We start from the raw sequence: 25,903 nt of genomic DNA on the forward strand, positions 1-25,903 counted from the left end.
GAAATTAATGGAGATTCAGTCTACTGGTGGTTGCCAATCAAGTTAGCTCTTAGGGAACCCCTGAATTAGAAGCAGTGAAACAGCTGCTAGGGGGCCAACATTGCTATGTCTGTCTTCCCAGATGCAACTGGTTATCCAGGATGTTGGACTGGGTAGAAATCTGTGATCTAAGCCAACAAACCTCTCCTTAAGTTCTTATGTCAGCCAGTCTTGCTTGAAAACAGGCAATAAGTATTTTAAAAATTAGCCATTCCAGTTTGTGTATTTTGTGAAAGCAATGTGGTTCTGTGGCACAGACACTCTCCATTTCTTTCCCTCGCTTGGTATTCCATCTAATGAAATCCATCTGGGTTTTGATCTCACCCCATTCATCCCTTATCCTGCCACTCCACTTGTTAAGTGTGGTCCTTGATCCCCAATGGTTGCATACACTGCCCCAGAAGCTGCTGTGATCTGCTATTTTTTCATTGTTTTGCACAGGTCCCGCAGGTGCAAAAGGTTCACAAGGCATCCCAGGGCGTTCTGGCCAACCTGGTTCTCCTGGATTGACTGGACTTAAGGGGGACAAGGGTGATCCAGGCCGTTCAGGCACTGGTATTCCAGGTCCCCCCGGCCCCAAGGTAGGTTGCCCAAACATTCTTCTCATTAGAGCACCTTTTCATATCCATGGGCAGGACTGGCCTGTGCAACTCTCAAGGGTTCACCTGTCGGTACAAGCAGAAGGAAGGGCTAAAGGAAGAAAAGCAAGCCATCTTCTGATTTTGGCAGATGCTCAAGTGGAGAGCCAGTTTGGTCTAGTGGTTAAGGCACCAGGCTAGAAACCAGGAGACTGAGAGTTCCAGTCCCACCTGAGGCATGAAAGCCGTCTGGGTGACCTTGGGCCAGTCCCTCTCTCTCAGCCCAAGAGCCGATCAGGCGTGGTATGAGAGTTCTAGTCCTGCCTCAGGCACAAAAGCCGGCTGGTTGACCTTGGGCCAGTCCCCCTCTCTCAGCCAAGAGCCAATCAGGCATGGTAGGAGAGTTCTAGTCCCGCCTTAGGCATCAAAGTCGGCTGGGTGACCCTGGGCCAGCCCCTCTCTCTCAGCCCAAGAGCCAATCAGGCATGGTAGGAGAGTTCTAGTCCCACCTTAGGCATCAAAGCCGGCTGGGTGACCTTGGGCCAGATTGTGTCTTTCATTCCACAATCTTTTCTACAATGGTACGCCTGATTTCCCATGCTTCCATTAAAACCTGTGTTCTTCTCATTGCTAAGAAAAGTTGCTGGAGACTTTCTCCCTACCCTGGAGAAAGTTGGAGAAATGCCCCCCTGGTTTCTTTGCCTGCAAACTGGTGGCAGATCATTCAGCTCCATTTGTGCATGGGGTTTGGGGGCATGTGGTGTACCAGTGGATCTGATCTGTTGGCCGTCAGTTTGGGGATCATAGACTTTACACCAACACAACATGCAATTTGACATGAACTAGAAAGCCGCATTCATCAATGGTCAAACAATCTTATGATAAAACAGCAGAATCTGTTATTGGAGAAGGTCCAGTTCACTTCACCAGATGCATTCAGTGTTATTAAAGGGGAAGATACTGGGACAGGGACTAGAGGAGGAAAAAATATATATATATAAATGTTGGGGGCACAAATGGCATGAAATAAACAGATACAATACAACTGTGATGTTCCAATATAAAGTTGAAATATATACATGAACTATCTAGGAGATTTTGCTCAACCAGCTAATAAGTAAAGTTTTTCTTTACTTTTGATTCACATGTACATTCCTCCATCTTGCAAGCTTGCTTCACTATCCCTCTTCGATCATGAACTGCAGATATAGAAATTCTAATGTGTAAAGTAAGGTGGAAATGATGGACAGCAGCAAATTTGTAGGATGGTTTTGGATGCTCCTGGTCTTCTTGAGGGTGCTGAGAGATGGCAGCTACTGGGAGGAAGATCTGAGAAAATATGGTGTACCACTTTCTCAGCCTGCACCATCAAATACTCCGGTGGCCTCCAGATTTTCCAATTTTTATTTTTTTCATGTTTTTTTCCAGGGTGAAGGTGGATTGCCTGGCTATCCTGGTTCTCCAGGCACTAAAGGATCTCCTGGAAATTCTGGATTGCCTGGTTCTCCAGGTACTCCAGGAACAAAAGGTGAACCTGGTCTTCCTGGATTCCCAGGTAATTAATTTTACATTCAACATGACTCGTTTTTCTTCTCTTTTCTTCTATGCTCTTCTACTTTTGCTTCTGAAACAGATAAGACTTCCAGAGCTCATATTCTCTGTGAGGGATTCTCTCCATCTCATGTCCTCCAGATGTGATGAGTTCCAATAGCATCCATCAGACACTTGGGACTCCTCATATCTAGAAGGCCTCTGATTGGGAAGGTCTTTCATGAAATACAGGGAATTAAGGCAGTTGCAGAGATGCCATTCTTCTCTGCTTCTGCCTTGGCTGTGTCGATTACCCTGTCTTCTAAAACGTTCTGGTTTTGCTTGACAATCCAATTTTATTTTATTTATTTATTTATTCGATTTCTATAGCTGCCCATCTCAGCAAGTGACTCTGGGTGGCTATAGAAACAATTAAATTGCTGAGCTGAAAAGTGTTACCTTCTGCTAGTTTTCTTTGAAATTTTATCTGTTTCTTGGAGGCAGTTATTTGATTTGTTTCTTGCGCTGAACTTCAAAAGCCTTCTGGTTTATGGAGGTTTAAAGGCCTTTCTTCCAAAAAGACAAGAGAAGGGATAAGGAAGGAAAAAGGAACAGGGAAGTTATTCATGTTTTAGGAATTGCGTCATGGCCAGTTGTAATGGAGACATATTGCTTAGGAATCAAAAGGATTACTTTACTAGAAGGATGCAAGGGGCTTGTACATGTGAGAGAGATGTTCCTGCATAGTCCACCTTCATTTGCCTTGGTAACTAAAATCTGGATTATTTAACAAAGGCCCTAAACTGGGAATAGGCACAGCTGTTTTCTGGGGGCCTACGGTACCATTTTCTTTGCTTCTAATCACAGAAGACTCTAATTCATTTTTAAGATTTCCATCTTTGCAATCCAGGGATGTTGATGGCCACTGAAGTTGTGTGGTGCTTCCTTCCAATTATAGTTCTGTTTTCACAGGAACCCCAGGCATTCCAGGACCAAAAGGTCTTGATGGACCTCCAGGAAGCCCAGGTGTTTCAGGGCCACCTGGACCTCCAGGTATGTGCTGAAAAATATCAAATAGGGAAAAGTTTGTTTGCTGTGTATGTCCGTTTGGTTGACTTGAATTATCTTAAAACGACTTTGATTTAGTATATTACAAATTAGGAGAAGAAGCTTTACTTCACACTTTCCTTTTTTCCAAGTGCGGTGAGGCTGAAGGGACAACGCTGCTTGAATCTGATACCTTGCTATTCCTTTTTTCCATCTTGCATGGATTGAAAAATAACTCATGACGGTCTCCCCCACCCAACCCAACCCCATGCAATCAATCAAACCACCACCCTGCAGTGGATATCTGGAATCAACAACTGGGATCACTGTTGGCAATACATTCTCCTCTCCTGTTCCTTAGGTGATCTTGGTCGCCCTGGCTCTCCAGGACTTCCAGGGGAAAAAGGACAGCCTGGGCGAGATGGCATCCCTGGACCAGCAGGACAGAAAGGTGAACCAGGTAAGCCCTGATGCTTTCCTTTTACTTTCTCATCACTATAAGGGAGATGAATCGTTCAGTTAAAAGGTTTGTGTGTTTTAGCAAAGAATGCATTCAGAGATCCGCAATACGTAATTGCATTGTTAACTTGGCCATTATGGTTGTGTTCTTTCAGGTCAACCTGGATTTGGACTTCCTGGACCTCCAGGACTCCCAGGACTCCCAGGCAAAGTCTATTTTTCTTTATTAATGAAAAATAAAGTTAGTTGTTCTGTGATAGATCTCAGAGTTGGGTACCAAGAAAGGAAAAAAGCTTTCTCTACCTGGCCTTGGAGCTGATGGACCATCATCTAGATGGACAGGCAGCTTCCAGTAAATGACTGAAGACATTTTGGAGACAGAAATGCAATTGGCATTTGGACATGAGAGGATGAGGTATCAAAGGGCATTGTAGTGATCCTCCATTAGTGTGGTAGACAAAAGCACACTCAGAGTTGGAGGCTGGCTGGCATGATCTGATGAGATGAGCATGAGACATTGTGATGTCATCTGGGATTTGTTTTCACCTGTGAACTCTGTGGAAGTAGACAGGGTTCCCTGTAGGATAACAGTCACTCATGCCCTTGTTATCTCCCATATAGACTACTGCAATGCACTCTACATGGGGCTACCCTTGAAGAGTATCCGGAAGCTTCAGCTGGTCCAGAATGTGGCTGCGCAGGCTATTTTTGGTGCCCCTAGAAGGCCACACATAACACCTTTGCTACGCGAGCTGCATTGGATACCAGTCTGCTTCCAGGTCCAAATCAAGGTGTTGGTTATCACCCATAAAGCCCTACATGGCATGGGACTCGGTTACCTAAGGGACCGCCTCTTCCCCGTTTCATCAGCCTGTCCCACCCGATCATGCAGAGGGGGCATGCTGCGGACCCCGTCTGCAAGAGAATTCTGTCTGGTGGGGTCCAGGAGGCAGGCCTTCTCGGCAGTAGCGCCCGCCCTTTGGAACATCTTGCCCCCAGAGGTGAGGTTAGCCCCATCGCTCCTAGCCTTCCAGAGGAAGTTGAAGACCTGGCTCTGCCACCGGGCTTGGGGCAGGGAGGAGAATAGTCATACTTGGGGCTTGCTAATGCCTTGAAGTGCCCCTCCTACGCAATGACTGAATGAGACCACAGCCATCTGGATTTTACTATATTTGGTAGTTCTGTGAAATTGTTTTATAGTATGTTTTAGACTGAAGTTTTATTATATATTTATTGTTTTATATTGTAAACTGCCCAGAGTCCCTCCGCTCAGAGGAGATAGGCGGTGATAGATTTATTTATTTATTTATTTATCTATTTATTTATTTATCTATCCCCTCTGTGCCTGATCCTTTCCCATCCTTGGGTGCGCAAGCTGCCCTTTTAAGGAAGGTTGTTAAGAGAGGAGAAGGGCAGCAATTACAGAGGGCCCTAGATAAAGCAGATTATCTGGACCTCCTCCAGTCTCAGTTCAGATCCAGGTATGGGATGGAAATTGCGCTGGTTGCTCTTGGGGATGAGCTGTGGCAGGACTTAGAAGCAGGGGCATGCAGCCTCCTTGATCTCTCAGCAGCATTTGATATAATTGACCTTGGTATTCTTTTGGACTGCCTGAAAGATGGGAAGTTGGAGCCACTGTTTTAACAGTTGTTCTGCTCCTTCCTGAGTTGGAGTTACAACTGGTGCTGGTGGAAAAGTTGAGATCAAACCATTGGGCATCTCTGGGTGGGATGCCTTCGGGCTCAGCCCTTGCCATGGTTTGTGGGAATTACCTTGGGAGATAGGAGGAAGACCTACAGCTTAGGCAATCGTCCGATGAGAGGCAGCTCAGGCCACAGGTGGGGGGAAAGCCTGGGAAGCATTTCAGAAGGGACCCTCCCTGGTTTTCCGGAAACTAAAAAGAGAGGAGGGAAAAATACTTCCAGTCTTGCAAGATTCTATTAATGTAACCTTACAGTAGGATTGGTTCATCTGGGGGTGCTTCTTGTCTAGGCTACCTCACAAGGCTAATAGCCACCTCCCCCATTTTATTTAACACCTACGTGAAACTCTTAGGAGAGAGAGTTTACCAGTTTAGGGTGACGTATCATTGATTTGCTCAGGATACCTAGTTTCATAGCTCCATCATGATGATGTAGAAGTTTTGAGCTGGTGCCTGGGGTCTGTGCAAGGATGGATGGGATGGAACAGGTTCAGAGTGTATCCCAGCAAGATGGGGATACTATTTATTCAACAGCCTTCAAAATTCTTCCATCTTATTTATTTATTTATTTATTTATTTATTTATTTAATATATTTCTCACATTTCTGTACCGCCCACCTCACAAGTGACTCTGGGCAGTTTACAATTCAATTAAAATGACAAGAGATTAAAATAATAAAAACAAATACATAAAATAGAAAATATAGAAATATTTAAAATTTATATAAAATATAAATTCCTCGGGGTCACATCACAGCGCCAGCCACCGCCATGATTGACTATCTTCCCTCCCACCCCAAGCAAGGTGGCAAAGCCAGGTTTTCACTCCCTTTTGGAAGGCCGGGAGAGTGGGGGCCTGCCTCACCTCTGGGGGTAATGTGTTCCACAGGGAGAGAAGGCCCTCTTTCTGGACCCTGCCAATCAACAATGTCTCATGGATAGGGTCTGTAGCATGCCCTCTCTGCCTGACTGGGTGGGAAGGCTCTATGCAATGGGTGTGAGGCGGTCCCTCACTGAATCCCTCTTGGATTCAGTGGCTCTACCAGAATCAAAATAGAATAACAATTTTGCAGGAGCTGCTCTGGTTACCAACATACAGGTAATCCTCACTTAACAACCATTCATTTAGTAACAGTTTGGACTTATGGCTGGTCCTCACACTTACAACCATTGCAGCATTTCCCCCATGGTCACATGTTCATGATTTGGGCAGTTGGCAACCAGTTCACATTTACGACCGTCACAGAGTCCTGTGGTCATGTGATTGCCATTTTCAACCTTCCCAGCTGGCTTCTGGCAAACAAAATCAATTAAACGTGATTCGCTTAATGACCATGTGGTTTACTTAACACCCATGGTGATTTGCTTAACAACCACCACAAAAAAGGTTGTAAGGTCAGATTCACTTAACGACCGCTTTGCTTAACCAAAATTCCAGTCCGATTCTGGTCGCTAAGTGAGGATTACCTGTATTTCTGTGCCCAATTCAGGGTGCTGGTTATTACCAATAAAACCCTTTATGGCTCAGAACCTTGTTTCCTCCAGGACCCAGGTAGAATTTGCATCTGTGTAGGCCAAGAGGGCAGGTTGCGGACCTCTCTCCTGCAAGAATTCAAGGGAGAGAGTACAAGAAAGCAGATCTTCTGGGTGGTTGCTCCTTCATGGTGAAACAGCTTCCCACCAAGGTGGGGAGCTATCCCCCTGTTCCCCTTTCGAAAGGCCCTTATGACCATGCAGGAAATCTAACCCGAAGACCTCCAGCATGGGACTGTACCTTCCAGGCAACTTGCACATCCCTTGCATCTCTCTTTTTCTTCAGTGGGAATTTAAGGACATTTGAGGAATGCTGATCCATTTATATGCCCCTCTCATTCTTTGTTTTAACAAACAGGTCAGAAAGGCGATTCAGGCTTCTCTGGACCCCCAGGAACTCCAGGACCGCCTGGTCTGAAGGGAGATATAGGTGCCAAGGGATTTCCTGGCATTCAGGGCTCAGTGGGTCCTCCGGGATTTCCTGGGCCACCATCAGAAGGACCCAAGGGTAGCTCTGGGCCGCCAGGCATACCAGGACGGCCAGGTAAGAGAAAGAAAGGTCTATATAGTAGACATTTTGCTGGCAGGTTATTGGTCTGTCTATCAGACTCTTGTTTTGATCAGCCCTTTCCATACTCAAGTTTTTGTTGATCTGGCCAGACATTTGACACCCAGGGCCTTTGGGGGATCTTTAAGTTGTCCTGAACAGAGAACAATTGTCCATGTCAAGAGGGAAAGTAAGATAGAATCTGCTGATAACCTGGCAGCAAAATTTTGGCCAACCTGAAACAGGCTCCGCATGTTATCACAGCACTCATCCAGCCAACCACCCAATCAACTTTAATAGCATCTGCCCAGTCTGCCTGCACCATGATGCCACGTGATAAGGAAATTCATCTTGTGCACCGAATGATAATACACACTGCTCGTAGGACCATTGGAAATCAAACCCATGTTAGCAGCACAGCATGTTCACTTTTTACCATTCCTCCTTATTTTGGTTATGCTCATCATTAATGCTCATTTTTCCTCCATCATGTCCTCCGTTCCAGCAGATGCAATGCATCCCATCTCATCTTCATTCTATCACCGTCCATCTTGTTTGTGGTTCCTGTGTATAAATGATAATATTAAACAAATGCCACTGAGCCATTATTGGTATCTGATAAAATCTGCCTAATGTGCGGAACCGTTTTTGGCAAGACTAGAGAAAGTGCTATAACTTCCATGCTACTTTTATATGCCCAACAGTCAAATTCATGGAATGGGGCAGTCAAATCATGACTGAGTTATTATAATCGCCACTGTAGATAATACAGAGTTATTTGCACTGGCCTTTAATTGATACTCTTTGTACACTCCCTGACAGTAGGTAAGGCTTAATTGATAGGTCATTGGGTGATGATGCTTTATGACCATAGAAGTTGCATTTTAATGGCAGTTGTAGCTCCACCTGGACAGAATGTTGTGGAATCTCATAAAATAAAATGATAGAGATGTGAAGAACACAGTGGATTGGGCATCATTAGGAAATCTTGTCTTTTCCTGGTATATATACATTAAATAATTTGTTATTTATGGGATTTATATTCCTTCATTCTGCCAATTGAGGTTACTCAAAGTGGCTAACAAGCAAATTAAAACACATTAAAACAAGGTGTCCTTTAAGTCAAGCTTGATTTTGCTGGCTTGATGGGTATGCCCATAGAGTTTTCTTGGCAAACATAAGGAAGTGGTATGCCATTGCTTTACTCCAGTCTAGCCTTCAGCCCTAATAGTTCCTGTTGGCTCCTGGCTAAGTAGTAACCAGGCCTGACCTGGTTAAATATTAACATAAGATCCCAGCTAAAATTCTGTCTATAGTTCACATAAGAGAAAGCCTGTGTACACTGACTTTCGTATTTCCAATTTCTTTAAGGTCTGCTTATCCCAGAAATATATACACCACCTTTCCACTACAAAAAGCTGAAGGTGGCTTACAAATATACTAAAAGAATATCATAATCATACAACAATGATGAAAATGATGGTGATGATGACAACTCATTAACTGGGTATAAACAGATATATTACAGATTAAAGCACTCACACCAGATAAATCCTAACGTATGTTAAACATTCAGACACACGGTATAAACATTCAGACAAATGTTCAACCTGGTATCTACCAGGTAACAAGGAAGGCTGTAGAACACTTGTCTGGGGCTTCTCATCAATGCCTTTGAACTAAGCTCAGGGCATATGAAGAAGAGCTCAGTTGTTGGGTAGTTCCACATGACTGCAGAAGAATTTGATTCAACTTTGAAGAAGAAGACATCACACACACACACACATCCCTTTATGTAGTAGGATTGGTAGAAGCCTAAATTAGATGAAGAAACTGTCACTGCAGGTTGTGGCTAAGGGGAAGTGCCAGTAATGGCTCTGTGGTATTGTTCCTATCATCTCTGTTTTCATTGCATGTAGAATGTGGGGTGTTCATCTCATGCTACCATGCATCCGCCAGTGGGTGAAGACCAAACTGTTATTATGAGTAAAATGAATTGCAGTTGGCCCGTTGTTGATAAACTCAGCCCCTGGGATGTAATACAGTATTGACTGGGCAAGAAAGCAGTTGCAGTTATGGAGAAAGAGAACTAAATACATACAGTATTTTACTTTGTTGGTAGTGATTGCCAGTAATTGATAGAACGGTTGCACTTTTGGTTGACTTCCTGCAGCTAGTCCTAACATGAAGATGTCTTGGATATAATAACTTCCAATTACTCCAAACGGCATCACACGATCAGTCCTAAACACTTTTCCTTGGGACTGTGGCTTCCACTGTTAAAAATTTACTTTTGCTCATGATGACAGCTTGGTGTACTCATACAGTAGCATTAAAAAAGGAATTTTAGATGGATCGCTGTGAAAACGTATCCGTTTGTTTATGTGTCTTTTAACTATATCAATGTTTTCCTTTGTAATGATGGCCTTGGTGAACTTTTGATCACCTCCTTCCAGGTGCCACAGGTTAGCTCATTAACTCTAGAGTAATAACTTTTGCATGAACATAAATGTACTGTACTTCTTGGATAAAGACCGTTTGCTTCTCCAGAATGAGTATGCCAAGTCATCAATCTACCGTAACTGTGATATGATACATATAAGGAGGCAAAGGCAGAAGCTTGAGAAATACTATTAAAGTTAAAAGAATGGATTATTGTCTAAGTTTGTACAAAAGTCTTTCAGTGCCCACCCTTTTTTAAATTTAAAATGTCCCCCCCCCTCCAAAAAATTGCAAGGATTGTAGCCTGATTGGAAATGAAGCATGTTTCCTTACATGCTTCATTTATTAACATCATGTTTACAGTCGAATCAATATGGTGCTGTGGGTATTATCACAATTGCCAACATAAGCCGTAAACATGATTTATCAGCAGTTGGGTTCACATATGCCTTTGCACTGACAGTGGTTCACCTGTTTGTTTATAGCAGCCTTTCTCAACCTTTTGACCCTGGAGGAACCCTTGAAATATTTTCCAGGCCTTGGGGAACCCCTGCACATTCAGGCTCAAATATAGGCCAGAAGCTACAACATGATTATATTTCTTTCATGTGTGGGCCTGTCTATATGCATTAACAGGGTTCCTAAACTGAAAATAAAGAATGAAACTTACCTCTTCAATATGAAATTGCCTGAATTTGAAATATTTTTTTAAATAAATAATGATCTCCTAGGGAACCCCTAGCGATCTCTTGCGGAACCCTAGGGTGCCGCGGAACCCTGATTGAGAAACCCTGGTTTAGAGTGAGAATCCCAGTTTGGATGAAGCTGTAATAGAATGGATCTGTACTTTTGTAAAGATTGCCTAAGAGTAACTCCTATTCAACTAAGACTCACTTCTGGGCAGAAATGCAGTGTGTTTAACTCTAAGAAAGTTTTTGCCGTGAAGTATGTTTTCTAATTTCAATTTTTTTTTCTTGAAGTAATATGTTGGTAAGACCAAATCATATGTGTATATTTCTGTAGAACAAAGTTGACTTGGCATACACATTTGTATGATATGGAATAAAGAGAAGTATTGAAAGTTTTGCTAAGATAGCTTTTCAGAAACTAATCTTCATGACCATGGTCATAGAAAAGTTCTGAATTGGATGTTACTTAATAGAGCAGTCGACTGTGGCTCATTAAATGCGCAGTTTAGTTAATGTGAAAAAATGAAAAATGGAAATTCAGTGGCAAAATCTCATGGTGAAGCAACGAAGATTGGTCACTTTCTGTTTGCATACTTTAAAAAGGCTTAGCAAAACTTGCACTCTGTTTTGTAATAGAAAGCTGTAGTTAGTCTAATCTTTTATTTAGCATTAATATAGAATGATCAACAAAGAATGTAGAGAAACCAGTGAGATGGAAACTTATGCATATGTATTTCCTAATTTATTGCTGATAAATTGCATGGATTCTTTATATTTTTGCGAACATTTCACTGACAAGCTATAAGCTGAGGGTGTGAACTCCATGTCACTTTATCCTGCCACTACTTTGCCGAAGACTAGAGATCAGGATGGATGTCATAAACATATTACAGAATTGGTTTCAGCAGAAACAATTGGCAGCTATATTTTAAGTATTAAAAGAAATCCATAGGAAATATACCTTTGCATTATCTCCATGTTGTTTCCAAGTATAATAATAATAGTATTAATAATAGCATCATTATTAGTGTCACTAACAGGATTAAGTACAACATGGGCAAAAGGAACATTTTCTTTGAATTGAGCTGGAATCCCAGTGATTATAGGGATGTGTCCATGATGATTTCTTGGCAACAGTATGAAAATAGTTTCTGAGATAGATGATAAAGAGGGAGAGGGAGAGAGGGAGAGGTAGGAGGTAGAGAGGGAGAGGTAGGGAGAGAGGGAGAGAGGGAGAGGTGGAGAAGTAGAGGTAGGGAGAGGTAGGGAGAGAGGGAGAGGAAGAGAGGGAGAGGGGTAGAGGGAGAGAAGTAGAGGGAGAGATAGAGAAGTAGAGGGAGAGGGAGGGAGAGGTAGAGAGTTAGAGGGGTAGAGGTGGAGAAGTAGAGGGAGAGAGGTAGAGGGAGAGGTGGAGAAGTAGAGGTAGGGAGAGGTAGGAGGGAGAGAGGTAGAGAAGTAGAGGTAGAGAGGGAGAGGTAGGAGGTAGGGAGAGAGGGAGAGGTGGAGAAGTAGAGGTAGGGAGAGGTAGGGAGAGAGAGAGAGGGAGAGGAAGAGAGGTAGAGGTGGAGAAGTAGAGGTAGGGAGAGGTAGGGAGAGAGGAAGAGGTAGAGAAGTAGAGGTAGGGAGAGGTAGGAGGTAGAGAGGGAGAGGTAGGGAGAGAGGGGGAGAGGGAGAGGTGGAGAAGTAGAGGTAGGGAGAGGTAGGAGAGAGAGGGAGAGGGAGAGAGGGAGAGGGGTAGAGGGAGAGGGAGAGGTAGAGAGTTAGAGGGGTAGAGGTGGAAAAGTAGAGGGAGAGGTAGGAGGTAGAGAGGGAGAGGTAGGAGGTAGAGAGGGAGAGGTAGGAGGTAGAGAGGGAGAGGGAGAGGTGGAGAGGTAGAGGTAGGTAGAGAGGGAGAGGTAGAGAGGGAGAGGGAGAGAGAGAGGGAGAGGGAGAGGGGTAGAGGGAGAGAAGTAGAGGGAGAGAGGGAGAGGTAGAGGGGTAGAGGGAGAGGGAGAGGTAGAGAGTTAGAGGGGTAGAGGTGGAGAAGTAGAGGGAGAGAGGGAGAGGTAGAGAGGTAGAGGTGGAGAAGTAGAGGTAGGGAGAGGTAGGAGGGAGAGAGGAAGAGGTAGAGAAGTAGAGGTAGAGAGGGAGAGGTAGGAGGTAGAGAGGGAGAGGTAGGTAGGGAGAGAGGGAGAGGTGGAGAAGTAGAGGTAGGGAGAGGTAGGGAGAGAGAGGGAGAGGAAGAGAGGGAGAGGGAGAGGGAGAGGTAGAGGGGTAGAGGGAGAGAAGTAGAGGGAGAGATAGAGAAGTAGAGGGAGAGGGAGAGGTAGAGAGGTAGAGGTGGAGAAGTAGAGGTAGGGAGAGGTAGAGGTGGAGAGGGAGAGAGGGAGAGGTGGGGAAGTAGAGGGAGAGGTAGGAGGTAGAGGGAGGGAGAGGGGTAGAGGTAGAGAGAGGGGTAGAGGTAGAGAGGGAGAGGGAGAGAAGGAGAGGGAGAGGGGTAGAGGGAGAGAGGTAGAGAGGTAGAGGTAGAGAAGTAGAGGGAGAGAGAGAGGTAGAGGTGGAGAAGTAGAGGTAGGGAGAGGTAGAGGTGGAGAGGGAGAGAGGGAGAGGTGGAGAAGTAGAGGGAGAGGTAGGAGGTAGAGGGAGGGAGAGGGGTAGAGGTAGAGAGTTAGAGGGGTAGAGGTAGAGAGGGAGAGGGAGAGAAGGAGAGGGAGAGGGGTAGAGGGAGAGAGGTAGAGAGGTAGAGGTAGAGGGGTAGAGGTAGGGTGGTAGAGAAGTAGAGAGGGAGAGGGAGAGAGATTTTACTTCCCACTCTAGCCTAGAACCCTGACAGTTCCTGGTCATTTCCTATCTCAGCACTAAGCAGGTTTGACCACCTGACTTAGCATTTTTGAGATCAGCCAAGGTGGGTTGGGACTGCCACCTCTGGTGATGAAGTGGTAGGAAAGAGAACCTCCTCAGCAGTAGCTTACCTTGGCCCCTTTTATTTTTTTTGAAGTAGCCTCCAGGGCCCTCTCAATTTTCTTGTGAAAATTCAGCAGCACATTTGCTGAAAAGTAGCCCACAAAACCTGGGTTCGGCACCATTTTTTCTTTTTCTTTTATGAGAATTGTATTAAGTTTCAAGCAAAGATAAAAGCTACAGAAAAACAAAAAACTACGAAGAAAAAAGAGAAAAAACTAAAGTGTGGAAACACAAGGGAAAAATTTTTCAAAGTTACAAAAACAGGTGACTTCTGACTTTTAACAGCAAGGATATACAAAAATTTCCATAATCCCTTACTCTATATTAAACTAAAATCACATTATTTCTATAAATCATTCCATTGGCACATTGTAAAAATCACTAAGTACAGTTACTCCCTCCCCTTCTATTAAAAGAAAAAAAATTATATAAACCTTCTAATCAACTCCCCTCCAAAGATAACATTCATTTAATTATTTCCTTCCTACTACTATTCTATACATTTCTGTCCACTATAATAGAGATCAAACTAAAAACCATATAAATTGTCTGCCATTGTTCTTGATAATACAACAATTTTAATAATCTCAATCATATTAAACCCCAAACCATCCAAATAGACATTTATTATTTTTTTATTATACCTCAATAATCTTAATCCAAATCGTTAAAGATAAGTGAAATCAGCCAAACCCTAAAAGCAAACCAGATAAGTATTCTTTCACCCTTATCCCACCTCAAAATAAACCAGAGCATTTACATATCCCCACAATGTGCACAGAGATTAAAATCCAACAGCCCAGCTGCCGGGTTTGGCACCATTTTCAAGCAAAAGGAAAAACCAGTCCCCCGGACCAAACTGAGAAACATGGAAGATCATGGCTGCCCTTTGTTTGACACAGTCCCAGACACTTTGCGTCATAGCTTGCCCTCTCCCTGCCCCAAGAGTCTGGGTCTGGTCTTTGCATCAAAATGTTGCCCAGTCACTTCTGGTGAGATGTGTGGCTATATAAATTTGATAGATGATGATGATTGATGATGATGATGATGATAGAGATATGGATGGATGGATGATAGAATCTTTGTCTTAAATGGAAGTGGATGTACAGGAACTTCCTTGGGATGTTTGTTTCAATGGAATGAGCAGAGTTGGAACCAACCACAAGAAGCAGAAGAGCTTCCCTTTGGCCCATACAGTATTACCATTCAAATTTATTTTTTATTTATTTTTATTTATTATTCAAATTTAATTACTGCCCATCTCCCCCAAAAGAGGGACTCTGGGCAGTGCAAGCAAATCTGCTTGCACCACCCCAACTCAGATCTGCTCAGCGCCTCCCACCCCATCTGCTTTTCTTCCAGTTCAGGGACTCCTATCTTTTCCTTAGGAAGGAAAAATCAACTACTGTAGAGAGTTGCTGTTGGAAGGGGGAGACCATCAGGCAAAAAAGGCTGTAAACTCTTCTTTCCAGAATGTCTAAGCAGAGCCTTCCACATTTACTTTCCATCTAAACAAAATCAAAATAATTTTTCCTACAACTGGGTCTAATGTACAACTTGGCCCAGAGGTCACAAGATACAAATTCAAGCCTCGGTTATGCCAGGAAGCTGAGCGACCAGGTTCACACACCTCAATAAGATGCCAAATGCTTTGTACAGTTTGGCCTTAGCTTGCAGTGTAGAGCTAAGTTTTGTGGTTCCTCAGCAAACCTTGGCTTGATGCAGTGTGCAAGCCTGGCCACTGGGTGATCTAAGCCAGCTGTGTGTCCTCTCACTCTGCAGTACAGAGGTGGTGCTTATGCATGCAGTGAAGCATTGATTCAGTCGATTGCAACAGGAAGGACTTTGCGCGCAGCAGATCACATTGCTGCAATGATTTCTGTGATTGGTGCCATGGTGCCACACGAATGATGCATCTGGCATCAGTTTATAGTGATGTCATCATGCAAATGATGGAAATCAGCACAGTGATGTTTTTATTAATTTAACAGCCATTCATGAATAACAGTCACCTTTCCCCTGTTAGTCTGTTAAAACAATATTTCACTTGTTTCTAAAAATCACCTTTTTGTGGGCTTCTAAATTCCCATTCATAAAATTGCCCTGGGAGGCAACTTCTTTGCTTAGCCTTTTTCTCCCTCAATGTGGCACCCTCTCTTTGGCCACGCTGGCTGGGAATTCTGGGAATTATCACCAGCATTTACATGCCTGTAGAAACAACCCTTGTTTCAATTCCCTTCTATTCTTTTTATACTTGCTTTACTTCCTTTTCTAACACTAATCTTGCCATTGCTGTGCTTCTTCCCTCAAATTCCAAACCACTTGCACCAAAAAGTGTTGCCCATGCAGATCCTTCTGCAAAAACAGCTTACCCTGGCCATCGACGTGGGGGTGCGGTGAGGGTGGGACATTCAGATTGCTAGTTGAATGAATGAATCATTTTTATCAGAGTCTGTACCAACCAATAAAATACAATAAACCACACAGCTGGCATATCATGCTTAACGTAAATAAAATTAGGTTAATAGCACTCAGGATGGTTACAACAGCAGCGACTGGGCTCTTGTCTTAATAGCAGTGTAAAAGAACCTTGTTTTAGCTCACATCTGCAAGACAGTTTAAGTTACCTAAAATGAACCTTTTCTTCCTGGGAACCTCAAAAATAGTGCATCTGTAAGCTTCTTCCTCTTACCCCAATTAATGATACAGTACAGGAGACCTTAAGTAGGTAAACATTCCCAAGGTCACTGGGACAGGTACTGCTAGAGGATTGGGGCTAGTTGATTTCAACCAGGTTATCCTTCATGCAGCCAAGTCAGTGAAATGGTCATAAAAATACATGTTTTTGTTGTTTACCTGGGACTAACAGATACTGAGTCTTGTGCAGTAGTATGCCAGCCAAGGTTCGGATTTCGTAGACTGTTGTAGTAGCCTTATCACCAGAATAAGTTGTATATCTAAATTATTTTGTCTAGAGATACATGATATGTTTTGATGTGGTGGGAAAGGGGGTTGTCTGTGCATGCATGTTTGCAACCTGTAAATACAAAATATGCTGGTGAGAGGGTTTTCACTGTTTAGTATCAACTCATGTATGCTAATTCTAACTAGTCATCTTGTTTTGCACTATGTGGTATCTGATCTCTCCCCCTAACAACGAACATTGGTCTTTGGTGAACTCTTGACTCTCGCAGGTCCTCCAGGTTAGATTCTTAACTTGGCTAGTTTGCTTGACTGTATTGGTTGCTTGATAATGTTATTTTGCTGTTAACGTAGATCCTGGTTGCATAAGATGTAACAGTTAATCATGGTTTAACATTATCCCGTATTAACACAGTCCTTTGTGGCCATAAAGAAATCAGGAGCTTTCTCTTTCACACTTAGCTATCCACAGTTTTGCGTCATATCCAGATTTAAAGCAGTCGATGGTTCGCTTGAACTATGATTAATTGAGCCAGGCCAACTTCAAAACGTCACCTGTGGGAGCACAAGGCGTTGAACCATAATCCAGCCCACTCCCATTTTAGCTTTGTACGTTGTGCAAACTTTGAGAACGGGGATGAGTATATCATGTGTAAGCACATTTTGTGAACACAACCATACTTTATGAAGCTGGTTTGTTTCTGTGAACCACTGTTACAGTTGAACAAAATTCAGGTTCTGAATTCAGTTGTGAGTTGAAAATGTGGAAACCAAATAGCTAATCTGTTTGTTCTAATTGTGTTGAAAAATGGTTTTACAACTGGGGCTTTTGCACTTATAGTAGCTACCACATGGGGAGAGGGACTGTTAAGCAGAACCTTGCCAGTATTTTAAGAATTGTGATTAGACCTTTCTTACTGTTTCTGTTCACATAGGATAACAGTTACCAGGTCCATCTTTTTTGTTGTCTAAACAATTTTCCAGTTGGCATTAATTTTGCAGTCTTAAAAATGCAAGCTGGTTTTGGTGGACTATTGCCCCTCAATATATGTTATCTGTGCCTTCTTCTTCTACGGCTGAAAGAGTGTCATGAGTTTTGAGATCAACATTCCCTTCGGCAATCAAACTTAAAAAAAACACTTAAACTAAATGGTTGATTTAAGAACATCCTATTCATAGGGCAGGAATAGCATAGAGAAAATTGCCAGCATCTCCAGGAGAGACACCCAGTTAATTCATTTAAATCAGTCTTCTCCAGCTCTGGCCATGCCAGTTGAATATTATAGGAGTTCAACTCCAACTCATCTGGAGGATATCAGGATGGGGAAATTCTGATTTAGTGTTCATAGATTAGTATCTACATTCTGCATTTAAGAAATGAAAAGCATTGTGTGCTTTAGTCTCATTTTTCATTTAAGATGCCAGAGACTGTTTCCACATTAAACTGTTACTATTAACGATCACCTTGAATTTGCTGAAATGCCTGGAAAAAAAATGAAAGGGCACCACCCCTTGGCTTGCTTCCAGCGAATGGAAGAGGAACTCAACCCACATGGGAAGATTGTCCCAAAGACTGGGACTGTGCCTTCCCCTGGGCCTGTGCTCTTTATCTTCATGGGTTCCATTTCACTAATAATCATGAGCTTGTTAGTCCCCATTTTTGTCTGCTGACGAAAGCAGAAACCATAGATGATGAAATGTGCTCAACAGTCGTTGAGTTTGTTGACCAAACACTGCAAAAGTTGCTTTCATTGATATGAAAATGTCCACCAAAGGTATTTGTTCTTCTCCTCACCTCTGCGTGTAGCGTCTCTTTACACTCTGCAAGGCCTCAGGAGATCACCTGGGGACCCATAAACCCTCTTTTGTGGCAGTTCTGAGCTCCCTGTGGTTGCAATAGTTCCCTACAATTCTGGGGGAATGTATAGAGCTCTAGTGATCATCCCTAACAAACTGAGCCATTAGAAATACAAAGAACCCCCCCCCCATGTCTTGACTGTGAGAGCTATTAAGCAGCGGAACAGCCTGTCTCCTGGAGGCATGGGCGCTCTATCACAGGAGGGTTTCAAGCTAAAGGTTGGATAGCGGCTGGTCTGAGGACTCCTCCCCTGGGCAGGGGGCTGGCCTAGAAGACCCAAACTTCCTTTCCTACCCAAGGATTCTATGAATGCATCTTTTTTTTTAAAAAAAAAAAGAGGAAATGTTACCATTGTGACATGGTACATTCAACTTTGTACCATCCTGTTCCCTCTCCATGCTGTCCCCAAAAATCAGTGTGCTCCCCCAGCTGGTCCCAATATAGAATAAAACTAATCAGAGAATACAGGTAGTCCTTGACTTATGATCATTCATTTAGCAACCATTCGAAGTTACGACGGCACTGAAAAAAGTGACCTATGACCTGTCCTCACACTTAGACTGTCTCAGCATCCTCGCGGTCATGTGATCAAGATTAGGTGCTTGGCAACCAGCATGTATTTCCGATGGTTGCAGCGTCCCTGGGTCACGTGATTGCCATTTGCCACCTTCCCAGCTAGCTTCCAACAAGCAAAATCAATGGGGGAAGCAGAATTCACATAATGACCACATGATTCGCTTAACGATCACAGCCAAAAAGGTCATAAAATTGGTTGCAGTCATGTGATGCCTCACTTAATGACCACATCACTTAGCAACTGAAGTTCCAGTCCCAATTGTGGTTGTAAGTTGAGGACTACCTGTACTTGATCTCACCCAAAAGGCCAAGAAGCAATCAAATGAATGAAATATGAAAAGGTTAAATCTACTTTTGACAATCAATGCTCAGAAACGAAGGTACAGCCTGTTATAGATCAATGTAGCGGAACCACCCAGACTGCTGGGCACGTCCTTCCTTGGCTCTGCTCCACCCTGAACCTAAAATTGCCCACAGTCCTAAGGGGCATGGCCTTTTAGCCCAAGGCCCCGCTGGTGAGAATGCTGATTCTAACCGGAGTGATGCCGCACTGACCCACCCATTCTGTGTTGCCACTTGAAGGTCTTCCTGGGCCCGAAGGACCCCGTGGGCCACCCGGGCTTGGGGGTGTGAAAGGAGAAAAAGGAAACCCTGGCCAGCCAGGCCAGCCCGGACTGCCAGGACTGAAGGGAGATCAGGGGTCATCTGGACGCCCGGTGAGTGCAAAATGGACGGGCCAGAAGGTTGGTTTCTAGCACAGTGGAACCAAGAGATGGGGATGGGGATTTTGTACCTCTTTAACTTGAGAATAAATTCCATTGACTTGGGCGGTGTTTCTTTCCAAGCCTGGGAATGTTAGTTGTTTATCTGGAAGGGCACCTTCATAGGAGAGTGAGCAGAACAAGCAGGCAGAGAAAGTTTGCTTTTTTTTCTCACTTATGGCTGATGTTTAAGGTAAGCAGGCAAGGACATTCCCCTTAGAAGAGCAATGACAAATCTCAGTAAAATAGTTAAGAGCAGAGACATCACAATGACAACAAAGGCCCACATAGTTAAAGCAATGGTGTTCCCCGGAGTAACATATGGTTGCGAGAGCTGGACCATAAGGAAGGCTGAGAGAAGGAAGATAGATGCTTTTGAACTGTGGTGTTGGAGGAAAATTCTGAGAGTGCCTTGGACTGCAATAAGATCAAACCAGTCCATCCTCCAGGAAATAAAGCCAGACTGCTCACTTGAGGGAATGATATTAAAGGCAAAACTGAAATACTTTGGCCACATAATGAGAAGACAGGACACCCTGGAGAAGATGCTGATGCTAGGGAGAGTGGAGGGCAAAAGGAAGAGGGGCCGACCAAGGGCAAGGTGGATAGATGATATTCTAGAGGTGGCAGACTCATCCCTGGGGGAGCTGGGGGTGGTGACGACCGACAGGAAGCTCTGGCGTGGGCTGGTCCACGAAGTCACAAAGAGTCAGAAGTGACTGAACGAATAAACAACAACAAAATCTGCAAATACCCTTTGGAATTATAAAAACACCAGCTTTGGGGTGAAGAGCATAAATCCAATTCTAAATCAGCCTTCTCTAGCCTGCTGCCCTCAAGAGGTGTTGGAACAGCTTTAGAATGCACACTTAGCCAAAACATGCATATATTTCTTTCCTTGCCAGGGCTTAGCATGGGATGTGAATGCAGCCTTTGGGTTTAGTCACTGAAGTAAGGGGGCACAGCCTGGGGCTGATTGCAAGCCCGCAAAGTGATGGATAGCCCTCCCACAAAGCCCATTCGATGTGATTGGGGGGAGTAGTCGTATTAAAAGTATTTAATTGTAACTACAGGGAAGTCAAATTAAATCTTCCTGAACGCACCCTCTTGTTTTTCTAATGCAGTCCTCTCCCATAGCTCACATCTGAAGGGGTCCAGATAAAATGCACTCCTACAGTGACCGGACTGAGGCAGAATGTTGTAAACCATAATTATGGTGGGGAATCTGCTTTTGAAAGCAGATTAGAAGCACAGAAGCAAGGACCTATGTTAGGACATTTTCAGAAGGACCATTTCAGATCATTCTACCACATGGCTCAGGTGTTCAGGTACCTTCTGCAAGCCGAATGTCACAGGATGGCTTGGAAAGTAACCGAAGCTGATAGGAGTGTGCACTGTTTGGATCTGAAGCAGGAAAGGTGCTTCAGATCTGATGTGGCCACATTCATTGTACGTGTTGGTGGCATCTGAAAGAAACCACACATTTCCCTGAGCTTTCATGGTAACACAGTGCATGTGTTTGTTACTGAGGCAGCAACATATAATTTGCACCAGATCTAAAAACGTGTTTCCTTCTTCAGATCTGAATAATACACTTCCCTAGAGGCTGAGGTGCAGGTGCCCTTCTGATGGACGTCCTTCAAAGGATAAGCTTCAAGTTTGCCTGCAGTTGGGCGGGCTGTGATTGCTCTTCACCACAGCCATTAAGCAGCACTTCCTGTGTCTATGCTTCAGTATCAGAGAATGCCCTTAATGGCTGATGAGTACTCATTCTTCCCATGTTTCTTACCCAACCTTCTCTTTCTCATTGACCGTTAAAGCAAGTTCTCCTTTGCTTCTCAGCTGATTTTCTTTGTTTCCCTTTGACATCCTTTGATGATGGAAATAATAACCATTATTGTGATGACACAGGGTGAACCTGGCCGTCCAGGCCTGAACGGGATGAAAGGAGATCCAGGTGTTCCAGGAGTACCAGGATTCCCAGGTACTCAGAACAATATGTGCCCTGTCTTGGACTAAGAGTCCTTGGTCAAGGTCACTCACACCCAGAGCTGTGTTTTTAGAAGGGCGGCCATACAAATCTTTTGAATAAATTAAAAAACATTTTTATTTCTCCTTTCCCTGCCCTCTAAAAATGGCTGCTTTTAAAGTCAGCCTTGGAAGACCTTCTCCATGGCTTTATTGATTCTTTATCACAGGTTGCTTCCCCCATGGCAACATATCCAGACCGCAGGTTTGGGGGTAACTATGAGGAATGCTTCCAAACTTTCCACTCTAAAATCTCAAAGAAAAAAAGAGATTTTTTAGTAATGGTTTCTAACAATTTCAGTCAAAATATTGCAAGGTGATGTAAAAAGATATCAGAAGATTCCTCTTGCTTGAGGTCTTGGCCCATGGGAAGGTAGAAATGTTGGGCCATTTCCTCCAGTCTCGTCTTGTTTATCGAGATAGACTTTGGCCCTTTTTACTGTGGTTTTCCACCAAATGCGGTTGGTGCAATCTTAGTCAGCTCCACGGGCCCAATAAAGGAGGTTAGGGGACCCACGAAGGCCATACATTATGCATCTCTCAATGAGATAAATAACATTTGGGAAGTTTATGCATGCATGATATCTCCCCTTTGAGAGAGCTAAACAAAAGAACTATCCAATGAGGCTGGCAGGACAAAGCATAGGCCTTTGATGCCCATCATGTATTGACTTGTGTGGTTTTGGCTTTTCAGGTTTGAAGGGATTCATTGGACCTTCAGGACCTTCTGGCCCTGGAGGAGACCCTGGATCCCCTGGCTCCCCAGGTAGGAATTCTGAGATGAATGCTAAAGGAGATGGCTTCCGTTGTTAGTTGTTGTTTTTTTTAATATTTTCATTATTTTCTTAAAAGCAAGGTAACATAACATGGTTTCACAGCATAGAAAAATGCCCACATGCTACACTTTAATCAAGTGAATTCAGCAGTTCTAGAGGAAAGATTTAATAAGATTCCAGCCACGCAAAGGCTATGCCCTTATGGATCTGGGAAGGTTGAGTGAATCAAACACATGATTTTGAGAGACTGTAGGAAGAGAGCTGTATTAGTTTAGGGTAGTCCAAAAAATCAGAGTCTGGAAGCACCTTTAAGACTATCCACTTTTTATTTTAAGGCATCGGTTTTATGAGCTGCAGATCACTTCGTCAGAGGCCACGAGTGGCTTAACCAATGTGAGATTTAAATACTTAGGGATGGGTGACCACCAGTTGTGTGCTGATGATGTGGGTCATTTAGTCCAGCCTATTCCTTTGACATAGGGGAACTGTACATGGCCAGCAAATGCTGTCTGGGGTCTTATTGGAGACCATTATTCCAGAGAAGAGTTGGCAACCTTTTTTCACTACTGAAGGGTACGTTCTTGAAGAGATAATCTCCTGAAGTGGGACATATGGTGGGCAGGATCAAAGCAAGCGGTGGGTGGGAACAACCAGTCTGTCTCTAACACCCCCATGTTCTTCTTTTGGCATCTTCTTCTCTCCCAAATCACACTTACAAAGCTTTGAACTGATCTCAGGCATAGGAATTTTAAAATTAGGCCAACAGTTAGATGAAATTAAAGCCATATTTGACTTAAGGGCTTGATGGTGAAGACATTTGTTTAGAGGTTCATCTGGAATCTACTCTTTCACAACTGATGCTGTTGGATTTAGCCTTGTGCTCTGGGGAAGTGGCAAGCAAATATCTCCCTTCTTCTCTGTGACAGCCTTTCAGGTATTTGAAGAATGTTCACCTGGCTTCTGTCAGACTTCTCATCTTACCAACTAAACATGCTCCTTTCCTTCAACCTTTTCCCACAGGACCCATTTTTCATACCAAAAAGGTTACCTTTATCCGCAGGCATTCTGGTTTGTCTACATTCTTCTTAAAAGTAGGGAATCTTACAGCAATTTCTTGTTCTTTCTCTCTCTCTCTCTCTCTCTTTGCCTTCAGCTCATTCAGTTCGTGCTTGTTAGAGGTTATGCTTGTTAGAATACAAATGGAAAATCTAACCAGCAGAGATGGATAATCAAAAGTCTACTGGTTCCCTTCCTCCCCCACTGCAGCAGTAGTTCACAACAAGCAAAGCAAGAGTTTGCTATGTGGTGCTCCTTTCAAAAGCAATTTGTTCATCCATTCATTCATTCATTCAGCAAATTTTATCACTGCCCATCTCCCCCCAAAGGAGACTAGTATATATGGTTTTCAACATTTAGCACCTCTTAATGCAGATCCTTCCTATATCCTTTTAGCTTAATCTATACATGAAGTAAACAGCCAGCATGGTGTAGTGGTTAAGGCATCAGGCTAGAAACTGGGAGACCGGGAGTTCTAGTCCAGCCTTAAGCATGAAGCCAGCTGGGTGACCCTGGGCCAGTCACTCTCTCTCAGCTCTAGGAAGGAAGCAATGGCAGACCCATTTTGAAAAACCTTGCCAAGAAAACTGCAGGGACTTGTCCAGGCAGTCTCTGAGAATTGGACACCCTTGAACGGACAAACAAACAAACATGAAGTATTGTCTCATAACCTCAACAATATATTCCAAATCCAATTTTCTTAAGGTCTGTGCTAGAGTGAATGCAAGCGGTGTTGTACAATAAACTTCCCATTCACAAAATAATTTTGAGCAGCAGGCAGAACACTAAGCTAGTGTGAAAGTTGCTCCTGTTGCTGGTCCGTGTCCTCCTTCTCTTGCACTGTCCTCCTAGGCACTGCAGTCCTCTACTTTCCTCTAAGAAAAGGAAAAGATAGTCTTACAGATATTTCCTATCTTGAAGCTTCTCTTGGACAGTGTTGAAATATTAAATACTACTTCAACCCCTAAGGATAAGGCTGTCTTACTTGGGAGCTGAGATGAAGCCACCATTATGAGAAGACAGCAGAATAAAAGAGGGCCCCAGGGCATGTCCACGCTCTTGTTTGGTGCAAGCCTCAGAGTCAAATAAACCCTACGCTACGTGGCATTCTTTTTTCATGATGGGTAGGACTCAAGAGAGGGGGAAATACAGACAGACAAAATCTTAAAATAACAGAGCAGTGGGAGAAAATGCAAATCGTGGACCCAATCTAGATCAGACTGAGTCCCAGTATTGCTGAGTATAATTGGTAGCTAAAATTGGTGTCTATCCTTTGTTCCAGATGTCAAGTGTTTAAAAGGCAGATTGTTTGGCAGAATAATAATAGCAATAGCAGCAAGCTTAGCCATGACTCAGAAGCCTTCTCTGTAAGCAGCTGGCCTTCTCAGCTCTAGGAGGCAAGTTTTAGGAAGCTTTGGAATCCATAAAACAAAATTGATTGTTGCTGGAATTCTTGTTGGCATATTTATTTATTAGATCATATATCCTTTGTCCTGGTCAGTACCAAGCAGGATGCAGAATCTACAACAGATAGACCAGTCTGTGCTCTAGCTCAGTCTGAAAAAAACAGTTTTGAGCCCAGGATGGAGCTAATTCATTCTCTTCTAGTGGGATTTGATAATGGCAGATATTTACCTTGTCTTATTCCATCCTTTTTCATGAACCATCCAAAGGACCACCTGATTAAATTGTCTACAGTTCTCAACCTTTCCTTTACCCTAGGTCCTCCAGGGATACCTGGCCCAGCTGGACAAACAATTGTGGTTAAAGGTGATCAAGGACCACTGGGTCCTCAAGGGCAGCCTGGAATGAAAGGTCTACCTGGACTCCCAGGATCTCCAGGTTTGCCAGGTAAGTCATTCCTGGACATGTAACAGTTTGGATGAAAGCAAATAGACATTCATCTCAGGCAATATCATAAGTGCTCAAGGGCGTTTGCAAGTAATCTAAATTAATTCATAGGTGCAGTTGGTCTCCCTGGTGATATTGGACGTGATGGTCTTCCTGGTTTTGATGGTCCAGCAGGACGTAAAGGGGAGAGAGGACTCCCAGGCCAGCCAGGTAGAGTGAATGTACCATCTCTGTTGATGAGAATAGGGAAGCAGGGGTGGGAGGGAGCTAAGCAATAAAGAGAGACACAGACCCACTGTAATTTGGGGGTTCAACTGAATATCCAGAAAGGATTTTTGGAAGCTTTTCTTCAGCTTTTATTGACAGAAAAGAGGCAGGGTGGTGTCAAACCCAGTGCAAAACAATGCCATGGAATGCCTTGTGTCATATGTCACAATGTGTCTTGTTTCAGCGGTGTCAGGATAAGATCAGAAGCAAAGCCTCTTGAACTGATCTTGAGGGAAGTCTACCCAAAATTTGTCCCGGAGAAGATATGTCAACTTTGGGCTTGCCCAACCTATTTAGAA

General features: G+C 43.6%; 1 protein-coding gene across 3 annotated transcripts in view; it reads left to right on the top strand.

Moving 5' to 3' along the window:
• The window catches only part of COL4A5 (collagen type IV alpha 5 chain), a 669,904-nt gene that overhangs the window by 101,047 nt on the left and 542,954 nt on the right, over positions 1–25,903 (top strand). For 2 of the 3 annotated variants that reach the window (XM_063313535.1, XM_063313533.1), the window contains exons 36-46: positions 481–620; positions 2,046–2,172; positions 3,120–3,200; positions 3,556–3,654; positions 3,809–3,864; positions 7,252–7,432; positions 19,448–19,581; positions 21,538–21,610; positions 22,349–22,420; positions 25,209–25,337; positions 25,449–25,547. In XM_063313535.1, coding sequence (XP_063169605.1) covers positions 481–620; positions 2,046–2,172; positions 3,120–3,200; positions 3,556–3,654; positions 3,809–3,864; positions 7,252–7,432; positions 19,448–19,581; positions 21,538–21,610; positions 22,349–22,420; positions 25,209–25,337; positions 25,449–25,547 — 1,191 coding nt within the window. Of the gene's footprint in view, positions 1–480; positions 621–2,045; positions 2,173–3,119; positions 3,201–3,555; positions 3,655–3,808; positions 3,865–7,251; positions 7,433–9,891; positions 10,125–19,447; positions 19,582–21,537; positions 21,611–22,348; positions 22,421–25,208; positions 25,338–25,448; positions 25,548–25,903 lie in introns of those variants that run through there. The other variant, XM_063313536.1, reaches the window with a different exon arrangement.

The sequence above is a fragment of the Candoia aspera genome, chromosome 12 (genome assembly GCF_035149785.1).
Source record: "Candoia aspera isolate rCanAsp1 chromosome 12, rCanAsp1.hap2, whole genome shotgun sequence".
In the NCBI taxonomy this organism is placed as follows: Eukaryota; Metazoa; Chordata; class Lepidosauria; order Squamata; family Boidae; genus Candoia; species Candoia aspera.